Below are 22,618 nucleotides of genomic sequence, written 5' to 3' on the forward strand. Positions count from 1 at the left end.
CAGATACAATTTACCATTTCCCGTAACTGTTAATAATTATTACTTTACAGAAATAAAAACATTAATGTTTTATGGGCAGATGTAAGACAATCCCTCTGGGTTCTCTATGCAGCAAGTCTATAAAACGCATGTTTTCAGTAGTGGCATAACAGAGGGCAGATTGATTCTATATAGAAGCCAATTACTAAGTAAAATATAAAGAATAAAATCAGTGCTTAAAATTTCTTTGACCAACATAACCATAAATTAGCAATTTTAGATTAGAAAAAGAGTTCTTGTAACACAATGAGTCTTTGAAAAGGGAACAATCTATTCATTAATGGTTCTGACATTATTGTTCAGGAAAAACAAAATGTTCTGATTTACCCACCTGTTTTCACAGTGGAATCGAGCCAGGATGTCTTTGGCTTTTGTTTGGCTGTTGAGTTGAATTGCCATAGAGACTTTTGAATGCAGTGGAGCATAAACTCTTATCACCCCCTCTGGTATGTCAGACTGCAGGTATGGGGGAAAAGTGACAGCTCCCTAAAATCAATATTCAGTAGAGTAAGTCTAAGGCAAATATTGCTCTAGCTCCATTCAGAAGCAGTTCTGCAGCTCTTTTGAGGTTGCTTGCAAAAATCACTGTCCTGGATTCACTTGATTATTCAAAAACCATATTTACAGTTAAACAAATGCAAATTTGTAGATACGGTCTAGTGAGATACAACACAAAGACAAAAACTCCTTGGTAAGTACTACATAAATTCACATGGAATAAAGTCAAGTCCTTGAATTTTAACTGCTTGCTGTTAACATTGGTCAGTGAACCAATTGCTTATTTAAAAATACATAAAAATGATTAGGAATATCTGCTCTTCCTTTAAAAGATGAAATTCTCCTGAGGCATGAAGATCCAGTTTTCTGTTTCCGCTTCCTATAGCTTCAACTAGGTCAAAGCATATGTACAATAAAATATCAGAAGTACCATATGGTTTCTGTTAATTTGAAATTTGACCTTGTGTAGGGTTCAAATGATCATCTATGAAGTTTATGCACTCTTCCATGATTAATGGCAGATAAATCAATTAGCAAGGTTTGCATTCCAGTTCTAATCCAGTTAATACCATGCTGAGCTGAGTACAATAGTCTCTCCAGTCTCTGTCCCTGTGTAATTTAGAACATCTGGGACCTGGGGATTGTGTTAAGTGCTCTCAAAATTCAACTCAGTTATCCAAACAGAGTTTGCCTCCAATTTACCCTTCATATTTCAGCTACCTGCCATGGCTAGTCTCATTTTTATTAGATGCAAAGCCAATTACTACGATCAATGAACTTGTCTTCCTGAAGGTGCAATGACTGCAGTAATTGACTCTCCTCAGAAGCTCTCGCTGTATTCGTTCCAGGGTGAATACAGTTTTGCAACACAATAGTCTACACCGCCATTTTAAACAAACATCTCTGTCTCCATCTGCAGCACAAATGTGTGTCCGTCCTACCCACAATATATTTCAGTCAGTGCTGGCAAATAATTTCTCCAAAAAGCTGAATTAGCATGGATTCACAATTCATACGTATCATTTCTCTTTCTATTTTTTCCCAGACATTCCCTTCTGCATTTTCTCTGTTGTCTGTATTAGGTGGCTTATTCTCTATTTCTTGTAATCTCAATATCACTTCTTCCTAATTTGTCTTTTCCTTTGTTCTTCAAGACTATTCTTCAATAACTATAGAGTACTTCATCAGTTCCTTGATTACGCCTTTTACAATTCACCAATCTCCATTCTTTTAAACCTCCATGGAAGACTCTAAAGACTTTCTCTCCAGGTTATTAAAGGTAGTTACTACATGGAAATACTACACATAAGCTGCTGTAGGGGCTGTATACGTTATGCATGTGTACACAACATGCTTTGTTGCCCAAATTATATGTTACACCTAATACCTAAGTTAATTTTAGGTATCTATTGAGGTAGTATACCTCAAGTAAGTTCCTAAACTCCATATTTAGGCAGTGGAGAAAATCTGGTGGCTTTAAGACCTCCAAAGGAAGATTTTTGTATCAGACTTTCCTAAGTCTGAACTGCACCTGGAGCTCTGGAAATCCTCTGAAGTATCCACCTCTCTCCTCTGACTATATGGGGAATAACAACACAAACCACTTCATTAGGTGCTTAAAATCTAGACCCAGTTTTGGTGTCTATGTTAGGCAAACTGGTTTTTCTCTCTGCTTAGAAAGTTAATGCAAAGCTGTAAAATTAAAGCTTGCAAGCAGAATATTGAGTAGCCTGGACTAGGGCACAGGTAAGTGCAATTAATCCTAATATGGACCGTCCTACTACGCAGCTACAGATCTATGCATTTGTTGAATATCTACAGATCATTGCTGTCAAGGACAGTCCGCATATAACCATTTTCTTATAAAACAGGTACAAAACCAGCATGTGTTTGTAAAAGCTAATAGGCTGCTAGAAATCATTCTGCCTTCCTCACCTTTTCTCAATCAATCCCCAAAGCTTTGTCTTATCAGGATGTTGGAGTGGGAAGCACATCTTTCAAGACAGCTTCCAAATCAGCTTATTTTGTATGGCAAAACTTCCTCCCCACCCTGAGAAGCTTTTATGAGGTAAGAAAGAAGGGAGGCTGGTTAAAGCTGCCCTTGAAAATGATATGTTTTTATCATACCTCTGGTCTTTCAGGTCTGTCCCGTTCCATGGTCTTTCTCCTCAGAAGTTTTCTCACTCCTTTGTCAAACATCAGCTGCCTCTTGCTGTTGTTCATTGCTGCCTCATTCATTTTTCTCACTTGAGAAATCAGGAAGGATGGGACCTAAAGGGAGGAAACCAGAGCTGAGAATATACAGTAATTTTTTTCCCCCATAAAATTGGCCCTGGGGCTTTAGAAAGCCACCAAATTTTAGGCAGCAGAAGCTCTATTTATTCCCAGAAGATACAAGCGATTAGTAGCTCCCTCTAACAAACCACAGTTACTCCTTTGGTGAAACTGTAGATCATCTTTCATACCACATGAAACTTTTTAGTGATGTTTGCATTTGTAGGAACTTTATTAGGAGGTAGTTTTTGTTTTTCCCATCATATCCTCCCTCTGTTATGAGGAAATGAGCTGAGACTGTCGTCATCTTAATGCCAACCTTCGGAAATCCAGCAAGTAGTCACGCTTTTGGCCCCTGTTATTAGGGCTAGACTTCTAACAGTCATTTAATCTCATTGAAGTTTAAATATCCACCTAGGCATCTAGATTAAATCATTCTCCTTTGCATTATTCTGTATAAACAATAGTGTGGGATAGGTACCTCCAGAGGGCAATTTGTGCTAAAAGGATGTCTTAGGTGAGGTAAATCTCCATCCAGAGGTATCTGTCACCCTATCTCATTCTAGATATAAAAGACTCTAGCCAGTTTCCAAAGAATAGCTAACTTTTTCTTCTAGGAAGCTCAGTTTACTCTGATTTCTCCAGAGCTGCTGCATATGGCAAAATACTTCTCTGTACCAGAGCCATAAAGAGGGAACCAGCATTACTCACTGTCCACAGGATGTCCTGGTACCGAATTAAAAGCCGCACAATGTGTGCTGTGGTGGCGGCTGCTTGCATTTCTTGTTGGTTTGCACGTTTCCCTTTGTAGATGAAAAGGTTTGGTGCAACAATCATAGAAACATTCCACAGATTCATTTTATTTTTCCCTTCATTAGCAACCACCTTCTTCAGGAACTGAAGAAAGGCCTGGAAAAACAAGACTTGTTATGCTGAGTCTCACAAAATAGTTTACTTCTTAAATGCAGTGTCATATGCACAACACGTCTGGCTCAAAAGCTGCTATATTTGCACTTGGAGGTGAAATTTAGGGTTTTTTGCATTCTAATTTGGATTACTCTGATATTTTCTGGCACAACCACCTGTGTCAATCACAGAGGAATAGTTAATGTTATCACAATACACATTAATAAATTATCTATCACTTAAAGCATAATCCTAAACTGTAAGTCAAGTACAGCGTCTGCACTAAGGCTCTGAATCCTGTAGTAGAGGAAAGATATACAGGTGTTGCAATGGAATAGTTAATTTCTTCCATAGATTTTGAGGTATCCATTTTGATGTATCTGGCCAAGGCTTTCTATATTGCGGTCACCAGGGTGATCAGCCTCTCTTCAAATGTACACCAGTCCCATATGTGATATAATCTGAGGAATTTCTGCCAGCAACCCCCAAACTTTTATTTTGGGATAATGAAAGCAGGAAGAGCTCAGTGGTTGTTCGTTGAGATCACTTCTGCACATGCATGGCAGAGTCAAAGGAAACTCATTTCACTTTTGGGCAGTTTATTCAAAAGTTTTCTTGAGTGACTGAATAGGATGGATTGCAGCTGTGGTTAGAGTTGGGGTCTGCCAGTGAGTGCTTTTGCAACACCATACCATTAAAACCACTGTCTTTATACCCTGACGTTGCAATTAAAACATTTTTACAAACCCAGGAATTACAAAACAGAAACTGTTGGAGAAATTTCTACAATCTCATTATAGATAGCAAGTAGAGATGCATTCAGTTTTGTCATCACTTCTATTTTTGTATAAAAGCCTAGTAATAATTAAGACTACTCGTCTAGCATGTGTTTTACGTATACAGCTCTATATCGATATGGACTATGATAGAAGAAATAACTGCCATTCTTTACAGAGCACTAGTAGGCCTGCAAATGCCTTAAAGAGGGTTGTTATTCTTGTCTCTTGTTATAGTATAAATAAATACAGATAAAGAAGGCACCTGGACTCATAAAGCTGTATCTAAACTGACCAGTGGGACACTTTCAGAGGTAGGGGACCTACAGGGTCCTGATGAGCAGGGAACCTGACGAAATGTCTGGGGGCTCCCAGGCAGCTTGTTCACCCAGGTTTCCTTTATGTGGAAACAAGTCCAAAGACACAATCAGTGTCTCTTAGGGTCAGGACATAGCTGCAGCCAGATCTGGGAGCTCCCAAGCACCCAAAATGCTTGTAGCCTCCATGTCTGTATCAGGAAGTAATACAGGAGTGTGGGCATGGGTTTGTAAGGCAAATCAGCTGAAGCTGAGGTCCTGACATCTGTGCTACAGATATATGTTTCAGGGGTTTTTACATTGGACTACCTCCTCCAGGCTGGTCCAGTGCCCTGGAAGCCCTTCAGCACTGGGTGTACACTAGGCAAGCTCCTGGGGGGGCAGCTTCTTGTTTAACTTCATCCTGGAGAGTTCCAGTTATACAGAAAACCCAGAAACTGGACCTTTTTTTTCCAAACTATGTGAGGAACATGCCTCTCTGAAATAGATGCTCCAGAATAAATGATGCCTGGGAGCCATTTACTAACACCAGCAGTTGGATACCTCCAGCAACTATTTCTTAATTGCTTGTAAAATAAATGACAGCCAGGGAATTGGAACAGCTTTTCATGGAAATGATAAAAAGCACAGATGAATACTTTCACGGTGCAGTATCTGATAACTGACTGTTAGAAAATAAAAAAACCCAGGTCTCATTTAAAAGTCAAAAGCACCACAGATGGCAGGTGATAGCACATGAAGAACTTACCTTGGCTGTGTCTCTGTTGGCTTCAGGCAGCAGCATGATCAACAGATGCAAAGCTTGTAGCTGTAACTTGATCTTGGAGATTTCTAAGAATATGAATAATCAATATTTTTGAAATCCCAGTTGTAATTGGCTTGTTCTAAAAACCTTGTTGGTCAGCAGTTCTAGAAACACGGCAACCACTGCCTGATTGAGACTAGCATGTTTAGGTGTTGATTAACCATAACCTTTTTCAAAATATAAAATCAATTTAAGTGTGGGTTTTTCGTCATCATGTTGGGTCTTTGTCACAGGGGGAGACAAGGCTCTATAAAATTGTCTAGATAGCAAGAAGCCAATATTTTTCAGTGCTAGCCAGTTTCTCTTCAATGTCATGGTCAGAATGTATTGTGAATATGGATCAAGTATTTTCCCCCTTTCAAACTGAAATGGATTATTTGTTTTCAGAAAATTTTCAAACTAATATTATTGAGTAATTTGCTGAATGCTTGTGCCATTGGAGTGGAGATTGATTGCTTATAACTTTAAAAGTATTTGTCCCAAATCTAGCACTCTAGATAAATGTAGAGCCCCTTGTCAGTTACAAAATACCATCATGTTTTCAGCAACTGGTATATACATACTAACACTGTGCAATGCTCACTGGAAGAGCTGGGGTGGAGAAGATGGGAAGAATAACTCTGTCATTTGCTTCCACTCAGGGTGGATGGGAGAGATTTGGAGAAAAAAAGTCGTGTGAGTTGTGGACAGTGTATCTGTTGTAGGGAATAAGGTTACTTTATTCTGTGCAGACACCTCCTGCTCAGTCTTCTCCAAACTGCTAAGCGATTGTAACTGCATGCAGTCTGGGACTCACAAGGAGCACACTCAGGTATGTGAAGGTTACAAGAAGGGGTCACCTCCTCGTGCCCTTTAAACTACCTCATGGAGACACTGAAAACTTGGCTGCAACCTTATGTAAAGGTCCTAAGTTTTCTGTACCAATTTGCCTAATAAATTCACCATCCTGATAGTTTCACTCTGTCCTAGCTCAAGTGAATTTACAATGATGAAGTCAATAGGTATGGCAAAGTACTACTGCATTCTTCCTGGAAGAGAAATGAACAAAATGTACTGAGAATGAGAGGGTGTATGTACACTGAAAACAAAACCTGACTGCCTGAAGCTTTCTGTGATCATGCATATCTTTGTATGAATATTCTGACCTCAGCGTAAACCTTAAGAGAAAATAGATCCAACAGAGTATCAGCTAAAAGGCAGTCACTTGAGTTTACCTTGCAGAAATTTTCATTTGTGAAATCTATAGTCTGTGTGAATCAGAGTCTATATATGAAAGTCATTGCTCAGCCATCGTTTGCTCACAGGTTTCAAATCTTAAATTAAACAGTTGCGTCATTCACACAACGAGTCTATGCTATTAGCTAAATGCAGAGACTTTTTTCCATTTGAAAAGGAAAGGTTACAGAAAATTTAAATGTCTAGGCAATGCACTGGGCCTTTTTTTCTCTCTACTTCAGAAAGAAAAAAATGTAATGTCTACTATTCCATTTCATGTAGATCAGTCCATACTAACTGCATTTCCACATACTTTCCACTAGCGTGATGAAAGCAGGCAGGTATTCTACTGTGAAGAGTGGGCTTGGGAGTTCTCTTACAAACATTTTCAGCAGTCCTGCTGCATCATTATTTCGTACTTGGTCCCAGTCAAAAGTGTCTTCGTAAAATTTTGCCTCAAGTTCTTGATGGAGATTCTGAAAGGTAAAAGGAACATCTGACCTTTAATCATTGCTTCTGACCCGGCAGTTTGAGATCACTTCAGAAATCCCATTACAAACAACAGGCAGGTTTACACCGCAGTTGAATTAAAGTAGCCCTAAACCAGTAGTGGTCGAGGTACAGCCGCGCGGAGTTCAGAGCAGGTTAACAAATCAGGTTCCTGGGGATATTTTGCAACCCAGGCTAAATTTGGTTTGCTATAGCTAGATTTCTGCCAGTGACACATTTGAACAGTTTTAAAGCAAGACAAGAGCTGTTCTCTTTGTTTAAAACACTCTCAAGAGCTTTTGATCCTTAAATCACAAAGGAGTGACATTTCTTCCTCACTGCCAGTGAACTTGCAAGTGTGTTGGCATCTGAGCCTATGGGCCTTGAGCAGATGGCTTTAACTTCACGTCTTCCTGTCTTTAGAAGGATGTTTTCTTTTAGGATAGCTAGAATTAGATTCGGACACTTCATAGAAAAATAAAAGCATCAAGCCATTGCTGTCAGAAAACCTCTACTTCATGCACGCACACCCCCACCCCCCGCCCCCCCCGCCCTGCCTCAAAAACACAAGAGAGATCTAAGACAGAATTGTTTATACCATTTTGGGTGCCCATTTAATCATCTTCTTCTCCAGTGTCAGCATCTTGCTGACAGAGGTCTATTTAGTTCTGGAGGGTAACTAATCAATGTTTCACACACGTATGTGAATCAGAAATATTCAGTAAGGTTCCTAGTAGGAACAGAATTTGGCTTCAAACCCAGATCACTGTTTGGAAAATGCAAGCGCTTAAAAAATTTGTTGGATTAATAAGCTTGAAGGACACTATTGTAATATAAGGATATTCATAAATAATGCAGCTTTCACAATTATTACTAGCCAAACACTGCCTTATCCATAGGAAGTTTGTTGCTGTTTTTTGTGAGACCATCTGTGAGAAAATATATCTGTAGCTAACTTCCAGGTTTCAGATCACATTTTTGTCAAATGTACTTTAATATACGCAAAAAAGTTTAGTCCATTCAGACAGAAAAGCTTTTAAAAATGAATTCTGTTTACCATGTCTCACATGAATGGAAGGAAATTACATATCAAATATGGTCACACATAATGAATTGGAATGGTTGGCACAAAAGGAAGTAGAAAGTCATTCAGGATTTGGTATATAATGTTACAATCTCATTTTTACTAGTGTATTTTACTGGTTGTAATCTGGGCTATCTCAGCTTCCTCTGTATTCACATCCTTTGCACATAATCCATACAAACACCTGGATTAAATTCTCTCCTGGTAACTGACTGGGAAATGCGGAACAGAAATCCTCGCCTCATCAAAAGCAGAAGAGGACAGAAAAACTACTACACATTTTTCTGCTGATTGGAAAAAGTCTTAGAGAAATAGAAAGCAAGATTTTTGAAACATAAACATTTAATATATATCCACACAGGCAAGCTTATATGTATATTTTATACACTCCCCCCCCATATACATATATGTATGTACCTAAGTACTTTTAAAAAACATTTTTGGAATTTTTTTTTTAAATGTGACTGATCCTACAGTAGACTATCATATATTTTTGGTTCACTGGAGCTTTTGTTACAAACCAGATTACAGAGGAAAACTTGTATTTATTTCTTCTATTCTTTGTTTTATAGAAGAGTAACTTTAATCACTTCCATATGCCTTTTCTTTCTCCAAACAAGACTGAAATAAATTTGGAATGCCCTCAAATCCTAATGTCATAATAACGTATGAAGGCTTTGAAGGATGAAATCTGGATCTGCTTTGAAAAAAATCTCTTTCTTGCTGGTTGGCTTGTTGGACCCACTTAAATGAAGCCAAAACTCAAATAATTTAAAACTTTCATATGGGCATCACCCAGTATGGGAGAATTATGTATAAAGTCATATCTCATAGTAGCTCCCTGGATATAGGTTGTGAATAAGAAGTGAACAAGACACAGTACAGTATATGCAAAGAATATGAAAGTAATCTAGTTAGAGCACAGCCTTGCTGTGTAATCTCCCCAGAGAGGCTGGAAAAAACTGAGATTGTGTAAAATAATACTTTAAGTATTTGTATGAAAAAATGAGGAAGCTGAAAAGTACAAGCCAAATTAGGAGCTCCCTTCTGCAAAATGTGGCACTTTGTAAGGTGCTGAGTGCTTTTATCAATCCACAGTGTCAAAGGGAGCTGGGATACTACTGCCTGTCTTTGGTGTGTTTCATGTCATGCCGCTTTTTCTTGTACAGTCATTTTTGATGATCCCCAGCCCATCAATGTTTAGCAATCCCCAACACTTGTGTGGCTGCCACGGTGTTGAGACTTCCTACTTCAGAAAGCAAGACTAGCTTTCTTGAGGATGATTAAGTGGGAGTAGAATGCACTATAAGAAGTTGCTTAAACCAGACCAAAAAAACCCTAGAAAAAACCAAAAATCTGGGAAAGAGGTAGACACTACTAAGCCCAGAAAAAACTTGTTTTCCTAATTTGCCTCTGCCAAAGGCTTCCAGGTGCTGGAATCAAGTTAGTCTGGAGAAACAACTTAAAGCATTACTGCACCACGATGTCAGGTTATTGAGTACCAACTATCCTGTGTTCATAGCCCGCAAATAGCCTGTGAAAATGTAGTACTTGAGCCTGCCAAACAGTGAACACAGGCCAAATTTCTCTCACTTGGAACATGAAATTGTAAGATCACAGAAGACAAATGAGAAATAAAATGACACAAATGTTAAAATGACATAGAATAAGATCATTATCTGAAGTTCGCTCAGTTTAGCAACTCTGGATTTCTGAAATAAATTAAACCAGAGATAAGATCACAGCAATTTTGGACAACAGAGATAAACTGAAAGATTCCCTCAATGTTTAGTGGAGAAAACTGCATTCAACTTCAAGTCTGTGCTTTATATAGAACATTAACTAATGCAAAGCAACAGACCACATGTTCTGTGATTTACTGGTTCCCAGGAACCAATCTGACCTTTCACTGGTAGGAATAGAAATGCTGAGCTACACACATCAGTATTTATGTGCAGTGTGAATTTGGTATGCTGTATTATTTTACAGAGTCTGTGGTCCAGGAGACAGAAAACTGGCACGAACGTGTACCTTGACTCTGGAGGCAGATCCAGGCACTCGTAGAATTCCTTCAGTTTCTAAACCTGTTTCCTCAAGCTTGAGCAGCAGCTGAAAAAAAAAACAACAGCAAAACCCAGGAAAATACTCAGAAGCACTTAAAAATACTATTAACATTTTTTTTTAAAATCTAGGTATCCTTGAAACTAATTTGAAAAAGATACATTTCTATGTAATTTGCTAATGAAAACAAGCCAGCTCATGGAAATAAACCTTCCTAATTTGTTCTCCATATTCCTAACCCTGAAATACAGAGTATGCAGAGTACGGAAAACTGATAATGCGATAGGCCCCTCTGTCCTTGATTTGAGACTTGGCACTGCTATAGAACAATTAACACATAAACATATTAATAAAAGGGCAGATACACTGGGTAAAACACAATGGTGTTTTGAGGGAAAATTAACCTCTGAGAAATGTTTAAGTCTTTCCCCAGGGAGCAGAATGGAAAGGTCTATAGATAACATACCTTTCTGGGAACTGAGAACTCAGATTAGGAAATGATCCCAGGATATTTTATTTTGAAATTTCTGTGAATAGAGGAATAGGCTTTCCACTCTAATTCTTTATAAAAAAAATAAATATGTTTTGATTTAACATAATTTAGAACGAGGAAAAAAAATAAAATCATTTCCTAACATTTATTCATACAGATCTGGATTTTCACCACCATCTCTGCTTCCTCCTTCTAGCTGTTGGATCCTTCTAATTTCCCATGGTATCTTGACAGCGGAGCTGTGGAGATGATTGCAAAGTCATGTAGATATTCAAGTCACGTCAGTCTTTCCCCTGACACTCCATACCACTTCTCCTTTTGTCAGTATTTACAGGGAAATTTGTTGTAGTTTAGAGTCCATGTAAACCTGTGTAATTGCACGTGTGCTTGTGTCTGTGTACCTGTCACCAAGATATCTGCTGGATGTCATTGTACTGTCAAATTAGTTACATAAATGACGTCTTGTTATACAAACCTCAATGAAAAGATACCACTTCCATTCTGGAAATAATAGCTAAGTAATACCTACAGTTTGAATTTATGTGACATTAAAACTCCTGAGACAACTCATCTTTGCCACTGCTGCACACGCACAATTTTGCATGGCTCTCTAATTTAATGAGAAAGGGAAACAGAAAACCAGACATTTGTTTCCTGAAGTTTCCTGCATGGTATCATATCATTACAAAAATCAAAAGAGGTCCCCACCACAGATAAAACACACAAAAGGAGCAAATTTTGTCTCCTTGTCACAAGGTTTTCAAACCACAACATACAGACAGACAACCTGTTGACACCTTCAAGTCTGTAAAGTCTGCATCTTTTTTTAGTTGATGATTCTTTTGAGTGTCAATGCAAATGATGGAAAAGCAAATCTTAGTGGCCGAGCAGGCTTAGTTATACTCACTTTTTGGAAGATGAGGGGAACTTTTATTCCAGGAACCTTCCTTTGATCATTCTCCAGCAGTATGGTAAGAGGCACTCCAAACAGACCATTTTCTTAAAAATAATAACAACAAATGTGAAAAAGAAGAAACACAGCGCTGTACGCGCCTTCTTCGCAACACTGAGCGGTGCCCAGGTGGCCACCATGGGGATGACACAGCACAGTACCTCGTCCCCGCACCCTCTCTGCACGGTTCCTCTTCAGCTCCACCCCCAGTGCATCATAGAAGGCCGTTAGCTCAATTAGGGAGAGGTAGCGGATCTTCTTCATGTCTTCAGCAGAGAGGTCTCCAACCTCTGTCAGTCCAAACCGGCTTTTCCGAACAATGAATTTCTACAGTAGAGATGGGTCACATCTTTATTTGCACAAAAATTACAGGAAGTGAATTTTTGTTTTGAAAGAGATGCCCACATGTGATTGATAGAAAGTCATATTTGGGTGGATGGATAACACCAAAGAGCTGAACTACAACCCTATATATTGGCCTGGTATGTTGACATAACTTGCATCTATCTGAAACATAAAATTAAGCTTCTTGCTCATCATGTTCCCTTGCAGTTTGACTGGTAAGCGGTGCTGGAGCAGAGGTATTAACCTCAGTGCCTGTCCTCCAGCTGGAACAAATGAGCTACGTGCTACTTACTTAAACTTTTGCCCAGTTTCAGCAGAATGTAACATTTTCCTCTGCTTCTGCCTCCCCCAGAGCATCTTTGAATGCTGTCAAAGTAGCTGACATTTCATCATGGATATGGTTGTATATCAAGTGTGTGTGTGTGCGCGCACGCGCGTGCGTGTAATGAATCCATGCCTGCTTTGCATATTACTATTTATTTATGAGGTCTTATGGGAGAGTTCAAACTAAAGATCTGAGGAAAAGCCCAGAAGCAAAATCACTTAGTCCTGATGCCAACCTGCCAAATTACTGGTACTTTTTATTACTCAAGAAGCATTTAGGCTTAGAAACAGGACTCCCAGCCGCTAATAAATTACTTATTCAAGTAGGCTTGAACTAAATGATACTTAATAATTTGGGGGCATGTGAAGATGTCTACATATTTTGGAAATGGCAGTGTCATGGACCAGAGCCAAGAATGTTGCATCATGACAGAAGCATTTGTACAAATGTCAAAAAGAACAAATACCCATCAGTTTTTTACATAATTGTTAGACATAATAACAAAGTTACAGTAAAAACCATACTTTTCAAAGAACCATGGATCTTTGGTATTGTATGTTCTTTTAATTTAATTGTAATTTAAACCACTAATTGTTAGTCAGAGGTATAAATAAATAGCATTACAAATCATCTCCTCCCTTCAGGGAACTGAGTGGAAACCCAGCCTTTAATAATGTTTTGCTTCTGGAGATTTCAGCCCAGTCCTCCCTTTTTTAAAAAAATTTGGATGCAATAGGTTTAACCCATCTTTAGATGAAGCCAGTCAAACAGGTTAAGAAAAAAGGAAACAAAAAAAGAATTAAACTTACACCAGATTTCAAAAGAGTAAGAGAGGACAAAGGACATCTAGATCATGTAGGTTAGGACTTTCTAAATCACACTGCATATGTGATTTAGGGGTTAATCATAACTGGGGGAGACAGAGTGCAGGGAATGGAATAACTAATTTACATGCTGTCTGGGGCATTTTAAGCCAGAATCTTCCCTCCCCAGAATGCAGCAATTCCACTGTTAGTCTTAACACTGAGACTTAATAATGTAACAAAAGCTGCATGGAGGATAGTCTTCTGAAGATACATAAAATACTGAAGAATATCTATGCATTTTGGTTCCAGTGATGCAAAAAGTCCAAAAGCAGTCAAAGCAATATAAATCATCTTGAAAATAAGAAGAAATCACACAGTATACATATATTTTCTGAGGGGAAAAAGTATGTTTGCCAAGGAAAAATGACAAACACTCCAAAACTGGTTACAAAGGGTAGCTACAATGAGTTTCCATGGTGGCCGGTTCACTCCTAGGGTCACTATGATGTGATGCAGTGTTAACACAAGGTTTGGGGCTGGGCCTCTTTTTTCTGGCTTGTGTCACAATTTTCCAGTGATTTTTCTTACAAACAGTGGAGTCATAATATGCGGCACTGAAGGAAGCTGTGCTATCGTGAAATTAGGTTACTAGCATTTTGGCTAAGGATTGTGTCTGATATTGTCTGACATGTTTCTATGTGGAACTATACAGTGTACTAAGATGGGTCTGAAATGCTTACTGACTCTTAGTTCTGTAATATCTTCAACTAAGTCGCATTGATCATGGTCCCACACTGGGGTAATTGCATGTAACCCTATGCAGACAGTGATGCTGAGCTGGCTCTCCTGGGAGCTGCAGGGGACACACTATTTTATGACATAAAATCTCTCTGCGCTGCTCAGTATATGCCATTTATGAAGTTGGTTATATTAATGTGTCAGACCTGCCCTGGAGCAAGTATGATGTTGTGTAGACTTCAGTCTGGCCCTGTCGGCCCACCTTGAGGAAGGAGGGACAGTCCTTCAGAGTGTAGGTGGCTGGTTGCTTTGTGTAACAGAGCAAGAGGTGACTTTTTTGCTGGGGCCCATTACAGTCTAAGCCATTATGGGAAAAAAAAAAATACTGTGAGTGGCAGCATATGAAGTAAGAGAAATGCCAACATCAATAGCTACGATTGTTGACTTTATTCAGAAACTCTCTGTCTGTGATGACCTGGCATATTTCTTGTGTACTCTTCCAAGCACACAAAATGATGTCCTGCAGGCAGAATAGTTCATCTCCAGCACAATACTGGCCTTTTCTAATACTAATCAAGTATGCACCCACATGTCCACGATATTCAATATGGCATCTTCTCTTCCCTGTTTGTCACCAGTTTCCCTGCTCTATCAACTGTTGCAGCTGTTGCAATGTGTATGTGTGTTGTAGTGAAGGCTGGGGTCCTAGGTTTGCTATTACAAGGAGAAATGATGAACCTTTGGTTTGCCAAAATCATGACGAATGCAGAGATATCCTTACTCTCCACAGGACACCAAGCTATCCCCACCACAAAAAAACCCCAGACACACTAAAGCACAGGGATTTCACACCAGTTGTAATCTACTTGGTGTCTTATCCCTCCTTTCAACACGGAAGCTTACTTCTGCATCTCAGGTTCTTCTTCCTTGGTGGTGCCTAAGATGGACAAATGGATAATTCTCAGAGAATTCAATGTCTGTGTGGATAGTAACAATTTCGGATTAGTTCAGGACCTCAGGACATCATAACATTCAGGAAATGCTTCCAAATACTTTACAGCTATTTCATACATTTCACTAAAAAGGTGGTATCTGAAGCACAAACCTAATGCTCCAGTTTTCAGTAATGGAAGTTGTGAGGGCTGACGGAAATAGAAAACTGACTTCCTTGACTTCAAGAAATAATCCCAGATAATGACACAACTGCTCAGTGTATGTCTTGTTGGATGATATGATATGATAGACTTGCCTTTAACCATTCATGTAGTATCTCCTATAGCACAATTGCACTGAATACTGATTGGAGACAATCAGTACTGCTGCAGGACTAAGGCTTGCTTTCCTCCCTTCATCTGCGAAGCAATTTTAAACCCGTGTGTTAACAAAGGCAGATAATCCTTTAGAGAATAAAGTAGGAAAACAGAGCAATAATGAAAATGATTGCTAGTTTTAGTGCCAGTAACTGGTCTTTCTACGTGAAAAATGTGTGGATGATGCAATAGTTGTGGACTGAGTTATACATATTCATCTGTGATGGGTACACGTAAAAACCAGGCTTGGATACCCAGATTAGCTTTGGTGCCTCTCTGGGAATCATTTACAAGTGGTAGGCAGGCACAGCGGGTGGTGTCTATAAAGCACACATAGCAAAGGACAGCTAATGTACCCTAACAGACTCCAACGTGCCGGGGATATAAAGGAAATCACTGTGTTAAACAATTGATGAAATATGTCGAGAACAAACTTACAGGCAAGGCAGAGTCTTCCTTTTTGAACCTCTGGTTTTTCGGCCATTCTTGGGTTTTGGGAAGGACCGTAATGGATTCTGAGAAAGAGACCTCATAGGAGAGCTCTTCTGTTACGGATGGGCTGCCTTTATCTAGTCCACAGTCTAGACAGCTGTTAGCTGAAAATAAGGGAAATTATATATGAATGCTGAATGTATGCTTGCACTTAGTACAGAGACATTAAAAAATTGAACCAAGATGACAAAAATCTCAAGAAAGTAATAAAGGAAGTGCTTCAAAGAGGAATTTCAGTGTAAACCACAGCATGTTCCTGTTTTGTCTGGAGGAAATAACCCCTTAGAAATAAAATCCCTACTACTTTCATTTTAGATTATTTAACTTGTTGCTTTTCGTGAGAAAGATAGTCAAGCTGGAACTTCCTGTTTATCAGGAATTATCAAGTTTTTGTACTTCGTCTTTGTCTACCCAGGCCAGCAAACTGTGGTGGCACTTGTCTAATGACCAATTAAAAAGAAAAGTTCCTGACAGAAAAATGCTGTTGACACAGTTTCTCAGGTTGCTGTTGACTTATTTACAATCATAAGACATTGTATATATATTTTATATGCTCACATACATGTATTTCTCACAGTTGCTGGTTTAGGTGTGTAGCACCAAAACAGGACACAGTGTACAATCTTCCAGTTTGAAAAACACTATATCTACTGGAATTTCTGGTAGATATTGTGAAATGACTTATTGCTCTACTCTAAAATTTAGTCACCTCCTGAAATTATTGGATGCCAGAGGAAAATTTTTGAAATCAGTGCAATCAAGTACAGAAATACCCTATTGTCATGGAGTCCAAAGTGTGATAACACACATGAGTTCCAGTGTTGCAGACTTTCATAACTGATCTCTCACATCTCAGGACAATTTGTAGGTTTCCTTTAAGGTCCAGCTCCTAGACTCACGCAATTGGAACAGAATCATAATTTTCCTTGGAAGTGAAGTAAAATTTCAGCCCCCAGGACTGCAGAGAAGAGTTTACTAACGTGACCCAAGTGCATTCAAAAGCCATGGAAATCAGAAAGTGAATTAAAAAACATTACATGTTTTATAAACATGTGCATGCCCCATGAGTTTTGAATCATTGCATTTACAGATACAGGGACTTAAACATTTTTTGCAACACCCTTTGTTTGGCAAGTCTGGTATGAAAAAGCTAAGTGTGTTATTAAGTGGCTTCTGGCTTCTAAACTGTGGCCTTAGATGTTATGCAATGGCCAAGCCATTTAAGATGTTTTCCATCTCTCTTTCCACTCTTGGACCTGGGACCACAGACTGTCCATGGTACCCCTGGCCATTTGGTTCCCCATCTGTTCTAGTACAACTGCTTACAGAGCAGAGGTATCAGCAGAGCAGCTTTTGCAACCAAGGAAAATGTCTGTGGCACTATATCCAGAGGTAAACATCTAAGGGACTAATTTAGAAACTTGGGTATTAATATCCCTTTACTTAAGCCCTGAACAATGGTGATGGGAAGAGCTTTCAAAATAAAAGATGGACATTCCCATGGAAGGCTGCTGACAGGTATCCAGACACTGAGTAGAGCAGAGCTATCATTTTCATTGGTGCTGCCAGTCACTGTCAGGGCAAAGTGTTTAAGGGATGGCCAAAACAACACCATTAGTAGATCAGAATAATAGGGCAGAACCAGAAAAATGATAAATTTCTAATACTACACTTTCTGCAGTACTGGAGAAGAAATGTGAAGGAAATATGCATCTTTCTTGTCATGATTTGCAACAAGAAAATACACTGCTGACATATTTTGGACAAATTCTGCACCATATTGTTTAGAAGTTATTTTTACATTCCCAGCCTTGCAACGATCAGTACTTTTTAGATACCGATGCCTCAAGGGCAGCAGTCTGTGTCTGTACAACACCGGTCTTGAATGGGAAACTTTGGTTCCTGCATGACAATAAGCTGACAATGATTTTAAGGAAATATATGCAGCATGGCCCCAACATGAAAGAGGGGACTAACCTCTTAACCACAAAAGGATCTGTCTATCATTTTCCTAGGAGGAAGTGAACACTGGTTACATGTTGGCATACTCACAGCTAACTGATTTCCAAACTGGCTTCTGCCCAGGAAGCTGGATACCATTAGAAGGAACTGGTGACACTGGAACTGTCTCAAATGTGGGCTGATAGGCAAGGAAAAATGATCAGACTGCAGTGAAGGTAAACGTCTATGGACAGAAACTGCTACAGTTCAAGCAACAGCGTATCATTCTCTGCTTACACTCTTTTGCCAAGTTTAAACAACCTGTTGTGATTCGCCAAAGTACATTTTTCATAGCCAAGACTGAGAATTAATCTCCCCCAGGCTGCACAGATTTGGATCATGTCGAGGTCAGTAATATTGCAGCTCACTGTAGCTAATGAGTCCTGTCCTCTATGATGACTGGAATTAGCTAAGTAAATTGCTATACATAATTGTACTAAGCGAAAGGTCCTCGTCAAATTGTAATCCACCCTGCTTTTAATCATTTTGGCCACAAATCTTTCAGAGGACTCTCTGACACACGTTGAATATCCACAGCTCCCAAGCCCCTGTCAGAAATCAGGCTGTTCACTGCCTTTCAGGATTTGGGCACCAGCAAATTATTAATGGACAGATGTCCTCCCATAGGTTATACACTAACACTTTATCAGTGAACTGCAAAAACAGTTTTAGGGAAAAAAGACCTTTTCTATAGTCAAATTCATTTCTTTCCGCTCCAGAAATCATTCTGAACTGTGTAAAAATGAGGGAAGTGTGTGTACAGCAGAGAAGGGGCTTGGAAACCCAGGGGGTGACTTTCAAGCACTGTTGCCTCTTCTTGGCAGTGGAGTTTTGCCTCTGTTCTCAGCAGTTTTGGGACTCACAAAGACAGATCTGAGTGTTTGTGTGTACACAGGGCAGTAGCAGCTCATCTGCATGTTCTTGGGTAAAAAAAACAGTCAGGAATTTAAAAAATGCTCTGAAGGGTACTCAGTGAAAATAACTACAATGTCCCAAACCAGTCTGGCATTTTTTCTGCTGTCCTTTTCACCCTGCTGAGAGCCCTTGGAGCCCCCCCTTTCTCAAACCTGTTGCGTCACATCCCCTGAGCCTGATGGAGCAGCTCCAGCTTTCCAGCTGAACCTGCAGCTGAGGGCCCCGATGATCCTACAACAGCCACTCTTTAAATTACTAAATTGGTTATTTATCATCAACAGGCAGCAATGCCTCAGGGCAGAAATTTTGTCTTCCCCATTTGTAGCCAATGCACAGGAGCAGCACTCAGACTGCTAAAAAATGTCAGATATTTAAAAGAGAGGCAGCCCTTCCAACTGGAAGCCCAAAATAATCTTGCAGTTGTTTTATTCAGTCTTATGCTCTGAGAAATTTGGGTAACAAAGTCAAATGTAACATGAATAAAAATCTCTCCTGAAAGAGTCCACTCAATGGCCCGCAGACTTGATAGCAAACAGGATTTGAGTCACATGGACTTCCTTTGCCAGAAGACTGTAAGGACCATTGATTTTTTTCTAAAAGGAGAACTGTAGGATGCTTTTATGATAAAATCCCATAACATTTACACAAAAGGTGTTAGGACATAAAAAAGCGTTATAAATTTCAGGTGGGAGAATGGAAGTGGAGGGGATGGTTAAACTTGCCTCAGCAATTTGGGAAAATCAAACATAAAAGTAGTTACTCTGCTGCTTAAGATCCAGATGGAGAAATTAATGGTAAATATTATCAAATGGCTCATCTACTTTCACTGCTCAAAATGTCTGACCCTGAGAACAGTATTCAGAATAGACTTACAGTGAATCAAGTTTATTAAGAAAAAAAAATCCTTCCAGCCTTATTACATAGGTGAAATCAATAGTGAAGCAGCTGCAGTAACCAGGTTTGGCTAAGCACAGTGGAGCTAGCAGAGGGAAGCTGACACCACAACTCTGCTTCGCACCCAGCAGTGCTTGCAACAGCCTGCGGGCTGCTGTAGCTTGTGGCAATTGAATAACGTGAGGTGTACAATATCAGGGCTAACTAAAAATTTCATATTCTTGGTCTCATTTCCCAGCCTCCACAGTGAGAGTGTATAAGGAAGCCAAATCTATGTCTCTTTTGTGAAAGTCTCTTCTAAACAGGACGAACACTCCCCCCCCCCCCCCTTTTTTTTTTTTGAATCTTAGGATAATATGAAAAAAAGAAAGGGAAGACTGGGAATAAAACCTTTTTAATGCATGAATTTTAAAGATCCAGATTATTTCTTTAGTAAATGGCTGGTGCTCCAGCGAAGGCAAGACTTCTCATATCCTGATTTCTGACTGAAAGTGATTCATTAGATGGTTCTCATTATTCGATACTAAAAATGAGCCCAGTGTTTACTGGCACAATGTACACAGGAATTTCCAATAGGAAGAGGAAACCAGAAGAGCAAGGAAAAGATGGAGATGAGGTAGATGATAGTTCTTTAGCAGCTACCCGCATTGTAGAAGATGTAAAAAATTACTGGAGCACCAAAGCGAACAAATTCTATTGTCAGCCCTGCAGCCAAGGGAAATAAAGGCAAAGGAGGATAGCCTTATATCTCTTCTCAGGACACAAGTTGCCTATGCTTTGGATATATTAATATTTCCAAGCACTGTCATCACAAATGCCTTTTCATGCAAATAGCTGTGGGTTAGTTAGTGATTCTTCTTTAATTAGGACATGATTTTCTCATGCATTGCTCAAGTAAAATGCTCCTAAAACTCTTGCAGAGTTTTAGCTGATCACAACGTACAGGGTTGGGTTGTTAATGAGCATGATACTTCATTTCCTCCCTCCAATAACAAAATCAATGTTCCCCCCCTCATTTGTATTCTGCTGTTGATTTTTCTAGGCTTTGAGCACTAGCAGAGCCAATAGCTTCTGATGGAAGCAGCAGGGTACCAGCAGTAAGGAAAATCAGGCCACTGTGATTAATAAACCATCCAATTTAAATCTTGGTAGCGTGGCTATCAGTTGAGCCTGTCTGAAGCAGAGCAGAGATACCTCAGCTGGGGCAGGCTGCTCCGCCAAGGCATCACTCTCGGAGGGGCGAGGTACTACACATGCTGCATTTTGCCCCCAGGGATCATAGCACCTTTCCAAGGTGGGCAACAGGAAAAAAAACCCCAACACCACCAAATAAAAAAACAAAATATGGCTTAATTTCCTTTCATTTCAGTCTACTTGAGCTGTTGAGGGAACACTCCTGTGGTGAGGGGATGGACCTCAACGCAGGATAAGGGAAAAAGCACCGTTTGCTCTATGTTGACCCACAGAGAGGCTGGCCAGCAGGCAGTAATAGCAAAACATCTATCAAGCAGGTTTTTTCAGAACAGAGAGAAGAAACTAGGGCAAATCTGTCTTCCCCCCATCTCGGATGACAACTATTTATGCCTCTTCAGTGTCCCCTAAATCTCATCTCAGGTGACCCTAGTGAGCTAATCACCTTTTCTGTCATCATTAGCCACAGAAGAGAGTAATCCATCCTGTGACCCATCCCTCTAGGCTCCTGCAATGCTTAGGTTGTTGGGAAGAAGGGTAAATCCATCCTCCTAATGGGGAGGATTATAGACTTATGTGAAACAATTAGAGCTGTTTTGCTGTTTGCAACATGTTTACTTCTTCCCTTCCCAACTAAATCGCAGGGTGGGAAAGCAAAACTCCTGCACATCATTTCAAGCAGTCTTTTTACCAGCCTCTCTTCAGCAGCTGTGCTGAAAAGATTTGCCCTTCCCTGTCCCCTGTTGATCTTCTTTTTTGGCTGGGTTGTTTTTAATGCAGATCACTTTGCCAAACTGATTCATCACAAAGATTCATCGACAGCTGTAGTGCCATGCCCCAAAAGGCAGCTGAGTGTGATGAACTGCTTCAGCTGATACCCCCTTACAAATGACTGCTAGGGAAACCCTCAGGTCAGGGTACAAGCCCCCCTGCAGTATGTTTAGCCCTGAGAAGCTGGTAATTAGGATAAAGTTTCTAAATCCCATAATAAGAAGCAGAGATAGGAGCAATGGTCAATGGGAACGCCAAAAGGGTCTTGGGAATCTTGCAGGCTTTTAGAAATACAATCTCTTTCACAGTCCATTGGAGGGATGTGATGGTGTGCTCTGCAGCTGTATTTGTGCATCTGAGATTAATGTTTAGGTAAGCACCCTGCAGAACTGCATATTTTTGTGGGAAGAAGAATTAGAGGTCCTAATTACTTATTTGGTCTTATCTTTCAGAATTTCACCATGCAGAACTAGTAAGTGAGCTGAATTTCAGTGGAGGTAAAACAGTGATTTGAAGGGCAATGGCTCTGAAGTTCCTGATTCCTTTAGCAAGTGAGAAACAGAGGTGAAAAATAAGCAGGTCAAAACCAGATCAATAATGTGCCCATCTGAGAGAATGGGTACAACATTTATTTGGCTGATTTAAATTTATTAGGAAACTTAAGCTTTATTATATTTTTTTAAGATTTTAAACACATAAAGGTTTACAGACACTTGAATCAGGGGAAGTGTGCTAATCTAATAAGAAGTGCCATAAGATTTTTAATGTTTGTGTAAGTATGTCCGATGATTTCTCATGCAAGAAAGTCTGCCCACAGGAAACTACTGGATGCTTCTGGATATATTTGTGGGATATGTGCAGGAGGTTCAAAAAAGCCCAGATACTTAAATTGGAGACAAATAAGTTAACTCCTCAACCATT

The 22,618-nt window shown here is 39.6% G+C and overlaps 1 protein-coding gene across 2 annotated transcripts in view; it reads right to left on the minus strand.

Annotated features, from left to right (window-relative positions):
- ARHGAP28 (Rho GTPase activating protein 28) overlaps window positions 1-22,618 on the minus strand; it is a 77,155-nt gene that overhangs the window by 6,227 nt on the left and 48,310 nt on the right. For both annotated transcript variants that reach the window (XM_052787091.1, XM_052787094.1), the window contains exons 4-13: window positions 17,978-18,065; window positions 15,872-16,029; window positions 12,071-12,236; window positions 11,865-11,956; window positions 10,435-10,512; window positions 7,144-7,306; window positions 5,559-5,641; window positions 3,523-3,720; window positions 2,665-2,808; window positions 371-525 (exon numbers count right to left, since the gene is read on the minus strand). In XM_052787091.1, coding sequence (XP_052643051.1) covers window positions 371-525; window positions 2,665-2,808; window positions 3,523-3,720; window positions 5,559-5,641; window positions 7,144-7,306; window positions 10,435-10,512; window positions 11,865-11,956; window positions 12,071-12,236; window positions 15,872-16,029; window positions 17,978-18,065 — 1,325 coding nt within the window. The remainder of the gene's footprint in view (window positions 1-370; window positions 526-2,664; window positions 2,809-3,522; window positions 3,721-5,558; window positions 5,642-7,143; window positions 7,307-10,434; window positions 10,513-11,864; window positions 11,957-12,070; window positions 12,237-15,871; window positions 16,030-17,977; window positions 18,066-22,618) is intronic.

The sequence above is a fragment of the Harpia harpyja genome, chromosome 5 (assembly GCF_026419915.1).
Source record: "Harpia harpyja isolate bHarHar1 chromosome 5, bHarHar1 primary haplotype, whole genome shotgun sequence".
Classification (NCBI taxonomy): domain Eukaryota; kingdom Metazoa; phylum Chordata; class Aves; order Accipitriformes; family Accipitridae; genus Harpia; species Harpia harpyja.